The following is a 14,495-nucleotide window of genomic DNA, read 5'->3' as shown; positions in this document are numbered from 1 at the left end:
ATATGTATATGTATATATAATAGCAGCAGGGGCAACAAAAGCAGCTGCCGCCAGCCTTTCTTTCCCTTTTATCTCCCCAGTCAGGTTACCACCTTTTGCCACCCAGAACTATGCTGATTCTCCTCAGTGGACTGATTTAGTACCATGAGCCCTTACTCCCAGCACCATGCCCTTAATCCACATTCACACACCCTAATCCAGCCATCTTCAAAGCCCCTACCTATAACCACAAAAACCACTACAACTTGGTACACCACTAGGTACAACTTGGTCATGCAAGAGGAGAAAGAAAAGATGATATACATTAGAAAGCATCTTTTTTGATAAAACAATAAGGATCCTTTAAGGATTAAGACTTTTTTTTTCTATACTGCTTCTTGACAAACTTTGCAGTAAGGTTTCTTCCAATTTTATATCTTCTCACAGTTTAAAATTCAGTAAAGCTTCAAAAATTTCATCCTTTAGAAACACGCTTTAGAAACTCAGCTCTTCGGGTACTTGGCAATAAGTGATGGATCTGAGTTAGTAGACTTGGTATGTTCACTTCAAATCACTTAACCATCTCATAGGAAAAGGTACAGTTCTCCATTAAGGTAAGCAGAACTTCACAGAGAAGTGACTGACTGCTCACCTGGTTAAAGGCAGAGGTAAGCTGGGCTTGGAGCACATTGTTATTTCAGGAAATAAGTGATAAATAAATAAACTGATAAGGTGGGGCATGTCACAGTGACACAGCAGCCGGTATAAAGGGGATGGGAGTACCAAATGAGTCTGCACAGGAATAAACAAATAAGGACACAAGGAAATCCCTGCAATAGAACATCAAGTGCCAGCTGGTACATGTGGACAGTCCTAGAGCTGGACAGGGTCACGTTGTAGCCACTTTGTCCCAGACAGTATCATGCAAGAACGATCCATGGATACAAAATCCAGTGGGACTGGGTACAGAGCTCAGAGGTAGAACACTGTACCAGGCTCTGAGCTGGAATACTGTGGTCAGGGGAAGTGAGGTGGAGGGAGTTACTGAGAAAGACATTTTGAATTGTTTCAACTTAAGAAGTGTCTCTTGGGGCCGGGGAGATGGCTCAGTGGAATAAGCACTTCCCTAGCAAGTGCAAGGGCCTGAGTTCAATCCTGCAAAGAAGTGTCTCTTCACAGATTTATGACACAATGGCTAAAACAGCCAGCATCTTGAATAAAATTTAACATCACCAGTAGTGAGAAGATAAATACGGTGCTTCTTCAGATGTGACACCCTCTCCTAACACCCAAGATCACCTACTAAGTGTACCACTGAGAATGGATAGCTTGAATCTCTAATCGTAAGCAAATCAGACAAATCCTGAGTGAGGAGTGCTCTGTTTTAAGAAGGCGGAGGCAACCGTATTATTCCAAACTTCCATGTAACGGACACAACGACAGCCTGTAGACAAGCTCCACATTAAAGAAACGTGAAGAACGTGAGGACCGAATGCAACCCCCACACTGCACGGAAAATTAGGAAACACCACCCCTAGCTTTCTTAGGCCAGCTGACAAAACTGCCACACGAATAACAGATCAGACACAGATGTTACAGTGAGGTTAACCATACTGAAGTTTCAGTGAGCTGTTCTATAAGATTGTGTTCCAGAATTTTAGGAAAAATTCATGGATATGATTAGAGGTGAAGAACACAGCGCACATAACTTGTCCCCCAATATTTCAGCAAAGCTGATGAAAACATATAACTGAAAAAGAAATTTGAGTAAAAACTCAACAAGAAGTGAGTGAGGAAAATATGTGTAGCTTGTTTCTTCTTATTCTTGCTTTTTAAAATAAATGTGAAAATGTTTCCAAACCAAAAGTTAAAAGGACAAGATTTGGGGAGGAGAATGACAGCAAAGGCTCTCAGGGAACTCTTGGGGAGAGAAATAGTCTAGTATTAGGAGGCGAGAGCAAGTATCCCTTCTTCTACCATCCATAACCGGCCTAAGCACAGTCTCTTGGTAACTTTTCTCTCATTGCTGGGACAAAATACCTGACACCCAAAATTAAGGAAGGAAGATTTATTTAGCTCACAGTTTGTGGAGGTTTTAATCCATACTTGGCTGGCTCCAAGGTAGAGTGGCACGTGGCAGAGGGCAGCAGTTCATGGTGGTAGGAAACAGCAAGAGCAAAAAGAGAGGGGCAGGGGCAGCCGAGAGCAAGCCTCTTTCCCTCCCTTATGCTGCATTCAGGCTGTCCAGCCCAGGGCAGGTGTATCGCTCACACCCGTAATCCCAGCACTGGATCATGAATTAATATGAACTCTAGAAGCCACTGCATGACTGCACGAGGTTTTGGAGGGACATCTAGACACAAACCATAACAGACAGAAATGCTCTAGGTCAGCACTTATACAACTGCTCACAACTTCCCAAACCCATCAATGTGTATACTTATAATTGGTGGCTTTTATTGTATGTAAAACACCTCAATAAGGTTTCTACAAAGGTACAAAGAGTGAAAGGTCATCATTTCAGGAGGTTCTATACCCACCAAAAGGCAGGCAGAAGAAGGGGTACGTGCCCTCTCCTCAGAGGCCTGGTTGATATCATCCATGATGGGCCTAAGCACAGATAGAGCCACACACATAACCCCCTCTGAAACCTATTGTAGTGTACACACACACACACACACACACACACACACAAAGCATTAACAAAGCATTTCATATTAACATCTATTTTTATAATGGACATAGGACTCACATAACTGATCAAGACAAAGCACAAAAATTCAATGCAAAAGGACTTTCATATTATCCCAGGTCCTGAGAGCATCACTTGCTACCCTCAGAGATTCCTCTGGTTTGGCAGAGAGGAGTGTCTGTGCCCGTCTCTCCCTTGAGTGTGAAAGGTTCAAGCCCCCACTGGTGGATAGTTCTAACCACCCTGCATTCTCCATAGTTGAGGCCCCATTTGAGGGTCGGTCTGTCCCTCTGAGGCTTTCTCACTAACCCTCTGTAGTGCTCCCTTGTTATCTTCATTGCCACTGTATAGCAGTCCTCCTCTTCAGAGTTACCTGTGAGCTGTTCACCAGCCACACAGCAGCTAGAAATGTTTCCCTGAACTGGACAGCATACTCTCCAGGCTTGAAAAGTCTGTTGGGTTGAGCTAAGCTAAGATAAAGGAACACTGGTGTATTTACCATTTCACTTCTCTTCTTTAGGGTCAGAAAATTCTGTCACTTTGTCTATCAAGAAGCCCATGATATCTGCACCATTTTCTCAAGTGGACTTCATGACCAGGAATAGTATAAGCTAGTTTTGAAGTGGGATTTTGTGGTATCTAATCCAATAAAACTTTTGGAGACCCAAACTTTCAACTCTTCGATGTGAATAGGAAGGGACTTTAAAATCATTTTAAGGCTCAGGAAACCCTAAAAGAAACTCAGAGCAAAATATTCTGCTAAAGCACAGCAGTATCAGGAAAATTCAGACAAACTGCTACACAACTCACAAGTGGTCACAGTGTGTTCATGATGACAACACATTGATGCTTGAAAGTCCTCAAAACTGAAGCAATGGTGACTGACACTTACCGAGATCTCAAAGCCCAGAGCAGTCCATAGTCAAAAAACAGCAGAGCCTGGATTTGAAACCAAGCAATCTGGACTTGGAATCTGCATTGTAACCCCTAGGTTACAGTCTTATACGCTGTATTACGTCTTCCTAACGAAATTTGTCAATGTCCCAAACACCAGTTCTTCAGAGTGTAACTGCAGTTAGGGATAAGGTCTTTTTGAAGAGGTTATTAAGATAAAATGAGGTCCTTGGTGGGAGAAGAGCTGATCCAATAGGGTCAGAGTCCTTGTAAGAAGAGGGAGTGACCCCAGGAGTGGGTATACGTACACAGCAGAAAGGTCAAGTGAGACCACAGAGGGGATGCTGACTCTAACCCAAAGGTCTCCAGGAAAAGCCAAACCTCCCAATACCTTGACCTTGGACCTCTAACCTCCAGATTAGGAAAAAAATAAAAATATTTTCTCATGCATTAGCGTGGCATTTGATTATGGCAGTCCTAGCAAACAAGTACAACTAGCATAAGCTAAATTCCAATCTCCCTTCCTCCCAGAGACCCAAAGGCAAGCTCCCAGTGTACTGAAGATACTCAACCCAATTAGCAAGGACACTTCACCAAGCTGCCTTTAACACCCAAACCAAGAGAAAATAAAAACAGCATCCCTACTTAATTGCTACTGCCACATACTTTCTTACTCTGAATACTATCTACCAGTGATCTTATCAGACACTCCTTTTTGTGGAAGGTCCTGATAAGAGACTCAGCCCTGTCCTTTGTTTTCTTCCTCTTCCAAGCAGGCACCATACTGACATCTTGTAATTATGGACCACAGCCAGAGAACAACCTTTCTCCTTCTCTGCTGGACACTGCCCTGTACTTCTATTAAGCACATGCAGGATAGTGCTCCCCTGAATGAGCTTCACAAATATTCTCATCCTATTGCAAAACCACACTTCACAGTGCAAGTACTGGTGGTTTTCCGGGCCATCCCTTGCTCCACACAGGCTCCTGAACTGATTTGCTATGAAGGTTTGATCTGAGGCGTTAGAATACCACGGGATTTAATCCACCCCCTAGAGGCTCAGTGAATTTTTACTCAAACAGAATGACTTAAAATAACACATACACTCCCCTGATTTTTCCACCTTCCCCCACCACTGCCCTGTCCTTTGTCCTGAGAAGAAATAGACCATGGTGCTTTCCTTTAAGAAGGGAACAGAACTAGAGGCATTTAAATCCCCATTTGGGCTTCTGGACAGCTCCATGAAGTTGGGAAATGATTTTTTTAAATCTTTTTATCTATTTTCCTATTTATTTGGTACAGGATCTCGTTATGGAGCTCAAACACATAGTGATCCTCCTGTCTCAGCCTCCCCAGAGCTGGGATTACAGGCGTGCGCCACCACGCCCAGTTTCAGTAGGGGGCTCTGGCGCAGGACCAGCATGGCACTGCGTGAGGTACCGGGAATCAAACCCAGGTCCTTGCCAGGCAGATACTTAAACCACAGAGCTATCTCCTCCACCCCAGGAAACAATTTTTAATGGGGAGGTTGTCACTGAGACAGTGTGCTAGTCTTAGTTGCATGTGATAAAACAGGGTTCCTCCCAGGAGGTCTTGCAATGCTTTGGAGGTGGAGTAAGAGGTGGCCAAGGGCCTTAGTGATAAGAGGGCTCTCTAGTCAGCTGCATGAAATGTGCTTTCAGGATAGATAACTTTGCTACAAACACTCCTCCTCTGCTTGGGGTGAACATCAAACTCACACTTCTGTTATTAGTATAGTATAGCTTGGCTTACTGCACATTTTCTCATACAAAGAGCCAAGCTTTTGGTATATTCCAGACTCTGAGCTTCAGGCACTGACACAAATGTAAGTACTTTAAAACTAACCAGGGTTTAGCCTGCCTTGGAAAAATAGGCAACTAACCTTGGGTCCACGCCTGTGGTTGTGGGTCTGGGGCAAGAGTATAAATGAAGGTCTGCCTAGTTACTTTACCATGTTAATCAGCTAGCCAGAGATCACATCATCCTCTTCCTTTAACTAATGTGGCTTTATAATAGCCCAGAAGGCCAGATCCAATTCAGAATTCTCAGATTTCTCAGGGTCCTGGCCCAGACATCAAAGAGAAGCCCTGGCAGTGGACAGTCCCTTCTTTCCCTGTCTAGGCTCCTCTCTCTTGGAGGCCTCTTGGACACTGCTGTGGACCCCAAGGCTACCTTCCAAGCTCCTCAGCCATATCAGCAAACAGTGGCCTCAACAGAGCCCCTTTGGGCAATCCTCCGGGATCAATCTGTTCTCCTTTGGTCAGTCCCCAACACTAGCTTGGGCCCCCTTGAAAGGTGAATTCCATCCCGCTCTTTTGGATAGTAGGAACTCTGAATGGTCACTTCCTTGGAGGTGGAGATTTCTTGTTCCTGGGAAGAGGGTGTGTGAGAAGCAGACCAGAGCAGGCCTGTACATCCACAGGACACAAGAGTTATACTGACTAAAGACCCACTCTGCCTGAGGCTAACCAGGCTTATGTGTCTTTCCTGGAAGTTCTGCAGGTGGTTGAAGAAAGAATTCTTGCTTGGCATGGTTGAAAGAAAGGAGATGAATTCCTTGTGGCCGTGTAGGTGGGAAACAAAATCAGCAACTGATGTCCAGATGTAAAAAAAAGAAATATTCTTTTAGTGGTTAATGGAATGAATAACAGTGTTATTCACTTAACTCCTTTCTTTCTATTTCTGAAAAAGCTTTGCAGAGAGACACCAAAGAAGCCAGGGGAGGACCTAGGGAAGGCAGCTGGGCCCGCACAGCTGCAGCCTGGGGTCCGAGCCCATGGCCAGCAGGTCAGAGCCGTTGGGTCCGAAGCACACAGGCCTGGCTGGTGGAGCCCTGGAAGTCACAGAGGCAGGCGGAGGGCCCGGGCCTTGCCCCCAGACCTGGGCTGGTACCTGCTCTGCTTCGCAGGGCAATTGGTCGGCTTCCGAGCCTGCACTTTCAATTCTCTCAAATGGGACAGGGCCCGCGCGCACCACCCCTGATGCCCCCTCACAAGCCAGCGCAGGACAGCACACTGTCTATGCCGCCTAGCACCCGCACCTGTTTAGACCTGGAAGCCCTCGGGCCAGAGCTGCCGCAGAACCCCGCCGGGGCCGGGCAGAGACGCTCCGACCTCCTGCGAGCCGTGGGTCAGCGGGAACTGCGGGGGAGGACAGCGGAGGGTTGGCGCAGGGGCAAACCGGGTCCGCCGTGGAAAGCGGGAACCTGGTCGGGTAAAGTCCCGGTTGTGTTCTGGCCCTGTCGGCAGCTGACCCGGCGCAGGCGCCTAACTCGGACCCGCAGGAGCAGGAAGAAGAGTAGGTGGAGGACGCCGGCCGCGCCCCGCCCGCTGCAGATGGGCGCGAGTCCCGGCGAGGTCTGAGGGGACCCCGAGCTGAGCGGAGCTGAGCTGAGCTGAGCTCGGGGCGTCGGGGCACGCCGCACTCACCCAACAACAGCAGCTTCAGCTCCCGGCGCGCGTCCTTCTTGTCCCGGCGGAGCTGCCGCTCGATCTCGGCGCTAATGCGCTGCGACTCCTTCTCCTCCGCGGACAGGCAGCAGCAGCCGGCCATGGCCCGGGCCGGCCCGAGCGGGGCGGCTTGGGGCGGGCGGGTCCCGGACGAACACGCGTGTAAAGTCTGGGCGTCGCTTGCCCCGGAGAGAGTGAGCGAGCAATAACCCTGGGGGAGAAAGGTCTGGGTGGTTTCGGGCCGGGAAGTTCCAAAAGCCTAAGCGGCGCCCACAGACCGAGCGGAGCAGGAAAGTTCCTGCCCGCGGCTCTAAGTAGCAGCGGGAGGCGGGGCGTCTCGAACCCGCGACCCTGACGTCTACACGGTTGACCCTCGAGCACCCCGAGCCGATGGCTCCAGGGGCCAAACGGGGACAGTGGAGCTGCTGAGGGTCCTCGAATCTGAAGTCCTCACATTCAGCTTCGGGAGGGTCGCCTGCCGAGGCTGCTGCACCCGCACGCTCTGGCGGCCAAGTCCTTCCCCAGCCTCCGCCGAGGCGGCTGTGGGCTGTCAGGACCTGGAGCTGAGGCTGCACCCTGGCCTCTCGGCCTGGGAAGCGCTGCGAGAGACAGCCGCCGCCGGGCTCAGGGCGAGAAGAAAGCTGCTCCGGCGCCTCCTAACCACCGGATGAGCGGCGCCGGGACAGGACAGTGGAGCTGGCTGGCTCGTTTGCATTTTATAATGGAGACGACTCCTGCTTTGCAGAAAGGGCTGGCAAGTCCCTGCCCCAGCCATGAAGCTTCATTGGCCTGGCTCCTAGAAATTGGAGGTCAGCCTTGGTTAACCTGCATTAGAAAGGAGACAGAGAGACAGGGAGACAGAGACAGAGATAGAGAGAGATTAGTTTAAAGCACAGCTTTCCAGCTCAAATGTGAGACAGAATGCTGATCCCAACACCTGATTTATTTTTTTTTTTTACCTGAATATTTTTTGAGTAAAAAGTAAAGAAAGCAGAAAGAGAAGGTGAAGGGAGGGCATCCTATTGGCCACAGCAAGGAATGTTCTTTCCTTCTCCAGCTGACAAACGTGCGTGCACTCTTTATGGAGCTGGGCAGTCAGCTAGTACTTCCGCTGTTAAGGAGCACAACGTGCCTTAATGTGAACGGCACGTGTTTTATCAGTCCACACAGCTGCGTGGAGTAGTATGCAGAGAGCTTGGCAAGGCAATGCTATCAGCAGAAAGGCCCTATTTATTTTACAGCTTAAGAAATGTACACGAATTAGGCATTAAAAATAAATGCGCGCACATTCTTCAATGCTTGACTCTTGAGTTAGGGCTCAGGAATAAACTGGCAGTAACAGTGACCCCTGCAGGAAAAGTGGACATTTCTAATTTGATCCTTGGCCATTTAGTCAAGGTTTCTCACATAGCTCTTAAGATTCATTTATAATCTGAGAATTAAATCTCCTGGCTTCTCACACTTACAGATGTGTGATAATTATCAGTATTTCACTTTAGTAAACCTAGAGCAAATTTGACCGCCAAATTAACTGGCATAACTGATCTGTTAGGTCCTAAATTGCTAAGATTTCAAAAATCCTGACACATAGTTTACAGCAAATTTGCACAACTTTCCTTGCCTGGTCAACTTGGCAGCATGTATCAGAAGCCTTAAATGTGTCCACAATCAAACCAGTAATTCTTCGCATAAGAAATAACCATGGCTGGGGAGCGAGGCGGAGAGAGCCTTTTTACCAAAATAGCCACGAGGACAAAGAAGGAAGCCCCTGCCCTTCTCAAAGCTGAAGCCAAAGCAAAAGCTTTGAAAGTCAAGAAGGCTGTGCTAAAAGGCATCCATAGCCACAAAAAAAACATACAAATGCCACCCACCTTTCTCTGTCCCACGACACTGCTGCTCAGGAGGCAGCCCAAATACCATCGGAAGAGCGCCCCCAGGAGAAGCAAGCTTGACCACTATGCCATCATCAAGTTCCCCCTTGACCACAGAGTCAGCCATGAAAAAGATTGAGGACAACAACACTCTCATGTTCATCGTGAATGTCAAAGCCAATAAGCACCAAATCATTTAAACAAGCTGTGAAGAAGCTCTATGATATTGATGTTGCCAAGGTCAATACCCTAATCAGGCCTGATGGAGAGAAGAAGGTGTATGTTTGACTGGCTTCTAATTATGATGCATTGGATGTTGCCAACAAAATTGGGATCATCTCAACTGAGTCCACCTGGCTAATTCTAAATATATACTTTTTCCCAGTTAAAAAAAAGAAGAAAGAAAAAGAGAAAAAAGAAAGAAAGGCCATGGCTAAGCCCCATCACTTATGGCTAAGATTTTATTTTTAATAACAACCCCCCTCATAATACCTGAAACCCCAACAACAGGGAACAGGTCAGAAATTATGATGCATCTGTACAATGAGATACTATGTAGTTATTACATATTGTGACCATGTAAGTGACAGGCCCTGTTACATGCCACCTAAAGATGTTTTGGTCCATGACATGTGATATGTAGCAGGCTGCTTCTGGAAGACTATATTACTAAGTGAGGCATAGCCATTTTAGCTCATGTAAATACACTCCAGGATGATCTCACGTTGACCAGATGGCCTGTGTCACATCATTATGTGTGAATAACCATCATTTAGGGAAAATCCTTAAAGAAGTGATGAAAAACAAGATAGAAAACATAGGCATTATAATATGAATGTTATTATAAGAATGCACATCAGCAACTTTAAGAAACTAAAGGGACTTATACCCAAAAGATAAGTTGCTCTCGGCCATACCCATTGATTGATTGATTTAATTTTTTGATTTAAAAAAAAACCATTTGGGGGTAACTCTTAGAAAGTTATTTAAGGGCTGGCCAAATAGCTCAGTGGATTAAAACACCTGAAAGTAGGCACAGGGGCTGGAGGTTTGATCCCTGGGCCTGCTGTGCTGGCCCTGCCCCCAGGGCGCGCTGAGACTGGGCATGGTGGTGCACGCCTATAATCCCACTGCTTGGGAGGCTGTAAACAGGAGGATCACTACGAGACAGATCTACATAGTGAAACACTGAACACCCTGTAAAACCTTCCCTAAAATACAGGGGAAAAAAGTTATTTAGATCTCACTTTCTTTAATTATAAAATGAGAAGGATGGACCAGAATGAATTCAGAAGTGTTCACCCAACTCTAACATTCATTTATTCTCTGATGTTCACAATACTTATCAGAAGATATTAGGAAGAGTCATAAACCTGAAGTCATTACACATCTGGTGAAAGCTATAAAATGGATTTGATGAGTCAGTTAGTTTTATAATTCTATATTTTGTTTCTCTTTTACCTATCTTTAGGATCTGGGGGTGAGATGAAAGTAACTTTACATTATGAATTTATTTGAAATAACTTTCCAAGAAGCCATAGTTTGGAAGTTTTTCGTACAAGAGAATGTTTTCCTAAATTATTCCAAAATTGTGTAGTTCCACTCCTCTACGCCTTGCTGATTAGAGCCCAGACGAGCACTGGGTTGCAGATGCCACCAAATGTGGGGCTACGTGAGTGAGTTGATTGTCTGGTATGTGTCTGAATGTCCGCTGAGTCTATTCCAGCCCTGGTACCAGGCAATGAGGATTGAGATAGCAAGACAGTTGCACAGTTCAGACAGAGCTGCAGTCTGCTACAAAGAATCAAGACTGAGACCCTGAAATCCATGCCATTCTCTCCTGATTCCCAGGGAGAGCGCAGTCACCTAAGTGCAGTCGAGGCTACTGGAATACAGCAGACCTTTCACAGACCTCTTCTTCTTAGCCAGTGGGGCTCCAGACAGCTTGCCTGTGTCTTTCCCACACCGAGCCCAGTGCGTGTTGTTCCCTCTTCCAGGCACACCAGCTCCCACCCCAGGCAAGGTTAAGTCATTTCCTTTCTGATCACATCTCTTCTGAGAAGCCATCTCATCCCTTCCCAGACCCATTTTTCTCTGCTCCTTGGACACCTCCTGTCTTCCTTCCTTCAAGCTCACACCCTCTTACACCTTCATCTTTCTTTTTTTAAACATGAATTTGGTACAGGGTCTCACTACGCAGCTCAGACTTATAATGATCCTCCTGTTTTCAGCCTCCCCAGTGCTGGGATTGCAGGTGTGCGCCACCACGCCCAGTCTCAATGTCTAGCTCAGTGCCCCGGGGAGTGGGGTTGGTGCCGGCATGCATGTGATGCCAGGGATCAAACACTGGTCCTAAACTTGCCTAAGCAGGTGCTTAGTCCACAGAGCAATCTCATAAACCCCACCTTTGTCTTTCAATTCATTTATTATTCACAGGCAGAGGTTTCTTGTGCATGTTTCTATCCTTAAATTAGCACATTTTAGAGGGACAAATAAAAAAACAAAACCTAGAGGAATTCATTTGAGATGAGAGAAATTTGTCATGGTGGAAGATAGGGGAAAACAAACAGGCAGCACATGAGTGCTTGTGTGAGTTGCCCTCCCAGAGACAGTAACTGCCTTTCTTTTATAAAACAATTTATTGCATCATATTTGATACTTTAAGTTTGACAACAAAGAAGAAATTACATCTGTAACTGCAGGAAAAACAAGCTGGTCTGTTATTGGAAAAAAAAAAAAAAACTCTTGGGCCCTTTAAAAATTGCAAAGTCTTGGGCTTGCCTGAAACAACTGAGCAAGAAACATATTCTTGTTCTAAGTCAGAACTCAGAGGGAATGCACAGTAGAGGGCTGGAGAGATACCGCAGTCTTCTGCAAATGTACCAACTTAGAGCGTTCACAAGGAGCACAGAGTACCTGTGGCCTTGGGGACACTCACAGGCTAAAACAACACCATCACCTCTGCTGCTCTATCTCAGCACTTTCCAAGCTACAATTGTGACTTCTTGCTGGGTTATGATCAGAATTTTTTAAAGAAAAATAATAAAACATACAGAAAATATCAAAGCACACTGCATGCATTATTATGTCATAAAACTTATGCTAATGCACATAAGCATCCATTGTGAAGCAGATCAATTGTCAGCGGGGCTTTAATTGACTCTATCCCAGATAGACTGTCCTATCAGGTAGCACCTTTTAGAACTGGCTTGCCAATTAAGCATTACCATGTTCTTCTCATCTCCAACAAGGAATTGAATGACACAAGCTAAAAAGAGTGCCAAGGGGCTGGGGTGATATCTCAGTAGAATAAGCGCTTGCCTGGCAAGTGCAAGGGCCTGAGTTCAATCCCTGGTTCCAGAAAAAAAAAAAAAAAGCGCCAAAGTTTATTTGAAAAAATGAGGGTAGAAGATAAAGGACAAACTGGCTTTCAGAGAAAACTTAAGCCAAACAAAAACTAGGTGTAGTGGATTTCTTTCTTTCTTTTTCTTTTCTTCCTTTTTTTTTTTTTAAATTCAGTACAGGGTGCACAGGGTGTACATAGCCTCACTGTGTAGATAGGACTCATAGTGATCCTCCTGTTTACAGCCTCCCAAGTGCTGGGATTACAGGCGCACACCGCCATGCCCAGTCTCAATCACCACCTCAGGGTGCCCCAGAGGCAAGGCTGGCACAGCAGGCCTGGGGATTGAACTCCTGGCCCCTGCATCTGCCTAACCAGGCACTTTAATCCGCTGAGCTATTTGGCCAGCTTTTGGTAAGTGCTATCTCCCCAGCTTTAATCTTGATTTTTGAAGAGAAAAATCTCTTCAGAGTTTTTCGGAGGCTCACAGGAGGAGCTTTCTCCTTTTAGGTAATCTTCCTCTTCTTCAGACAGTTAGGGTAGAACTGGCTTTATTACAGAAAAATAAATCCAGTGGTCTATTTCTGCAACCTTTACTACAGTGGGTATGGCAAGAATCACCAAAAGGGGGCACTGCTATTTGAGTTTCAGCAGGTCTGTGGGAGTCCTCTCCCTCCAAGTTCTTATAAGCACTTGTTCACCAGGGTGGACACTAGGTGGTTCCCCTGGGCTGGGAGCCAGTAGAACTCTGTTCTCATGCATGCCTGCTGTACAGTAATTCCTGCCTTATGAACAAGTGCTGATCTGGGGGAACACTGATAAATCAAATTGATTTCTAAATCTGACAAAGTGAGTCTTACCTACCTTTGGCACAAACATACAATGTAGATGGTTGTGTGCTTGCTGTCTCCTCCACCTCACCACTGCTCTTTCTCTCGCTTGTGGACAGCCTGGGCTCTGATGAAGCACTGTGCCACTAAGCACTACCACACAGCACAGTGGGCACAGCACAGCGTAACAGTGGCTATGTCTGGCAGACAGAGGAGCTACTTTGGTGATATGTTCAAATTCCGTGTCTGTGAAAATTCAATATTCCAATGTTCATAAACTGGGGACTTACTGTACTTGGCCCAGAGTAATGAGATATTGTAAGAGTCTTGTGGTCTCTGGCTCTACCATCATATCAGAAGATAGAAATGGCCTCCCTCAGAGCATCTCAAGGGGACTCCAATTTAGTCCAGTTTGAGGCATGTTACGACCCCTCATGAGCACCATTGGCAGCAATCAGAGCCAGGACTCAGACATCTCTCAGCAAAGTTTAGCCAGAGCTTGCTTTAGGGTCTGGCTGGCTCTATCTTTGGGAGCCACTAAATGGAGTAAGGGTGCTACTTTATTCCTAAAGCCCTTCCTACCACCTGAGTTATGTAAGAGGTCTGTTATAAAATGTTATTTGTAGGGACTACAGTAATGTAAATCTGGGGACAATTTCTTTAAGAAGCTCTTCCACTAACTCTGCAGCCTTTTCTGAATAGGTCAGAAAGGCTTCAATCCAGGTTGTAAAAGGGGCTGTGTAAATCCTCCATATGGTGGTGTAAGGGTAAAGTCTAATTGCCAGGTCCCTGTATGGTATATTCCTCTCCTCTGCATAGATTCTAATAAAGGAGGTGGATTAGGTTTACTTGAGCTATTCTGGACACAGAGTGGAAAATTTTTGCAGACCTGTCAGGGGGTCGCTGCTAATCCTAGTCCTGTGAAAACTCAAGTGATCATTTCCAACCTAGCATCTCTTCTCATATGCAACGAATCATACAGTGTTTTTATAACCTTCCACTATGTCCCTTGAGTAAGGGGCTTTTTTTTTCTTCTAAACACCATCCGAGTCCTTTTAAATTCCCTCTTGTTTGAAGGCCCATTTATCTTACTGGGGGTGGTAGTCTGGTTTTACTTGTCATCCTCATCTCATGAGAACCTGTAAGGACTCCTGCATATGGATCCTGAGATTTATTTGGTCCTGGAATCTGGTCACACTTACTTCCCCAACCAACTTCGCCACACCCAGCTTTGCCTCAGTTCCTATAGATAATTCTTAAATGTTCTAATGCATTTTTCTGAGTCCAACATTTCCCCAACTTTTCATTCAATTTTCTGAGTCTAATATATTCTGTGAAATTATTTACATCCTCCCCACCTTTCATGCATAGCTATTTCCTGTCATTTCTAGCTTGATAGGGAGAGCCAATGGATT

At 45.9% G+C, this 14,495-nt stretch overlaps 1 protein-coding gene across 2 annotated transcripts in view; it reads right to left on the bottom strand.

Annotated features, from left to right (window-relative positions):
• Gna14 (G protein subunit alpha 14) overlaps positions 1–7,474 on the bottom strand; it is a 202,300-nt gene extending 194,826 nt beyond the window's left edge. Inside the window, exon 1 of one of the 2 annotated variants that reach the window (XM_004638118.2) lies at positions 7,016–7,474. In XM_004638118.2, the coding sequence (XP_004638175.1) occupies positions 7,016–7,139 (124 nt within the window). In that variant the 5' untranslated portion in view covers positions 7,140–7,474. Of the gene's footprint in view, positions 1–6,627; positions 6,684–7,015 lie in introns of those variants that run through there. The other variant, XM_023722996.1, reaches the window with a different exon arrangement.
• Between the last annotated feature and the right edge of the window lie 7,021 nt (positions 7,475–14,495).

This window comes from Octodon degus, unplaced genomic scaffold (assembly GCF_000260255.1).
Source record: "Octodon degus isolate 3935 unplaced genomic scaffold, OctDeg1.0 scaffold00095, whole genome shotgun sequence".
Classification (NCBI taxonomy): domain Eukaryota; kingdom Metazoa; phylum Chordata; class Mammalia; order Rodentia; family Octodontidae; genus Octodon; species Octodon degus.
Note: the sequence above shows the minus strand (reverse complement) of the source record. Positions and strands in the feature narration are given on the sequence as shown.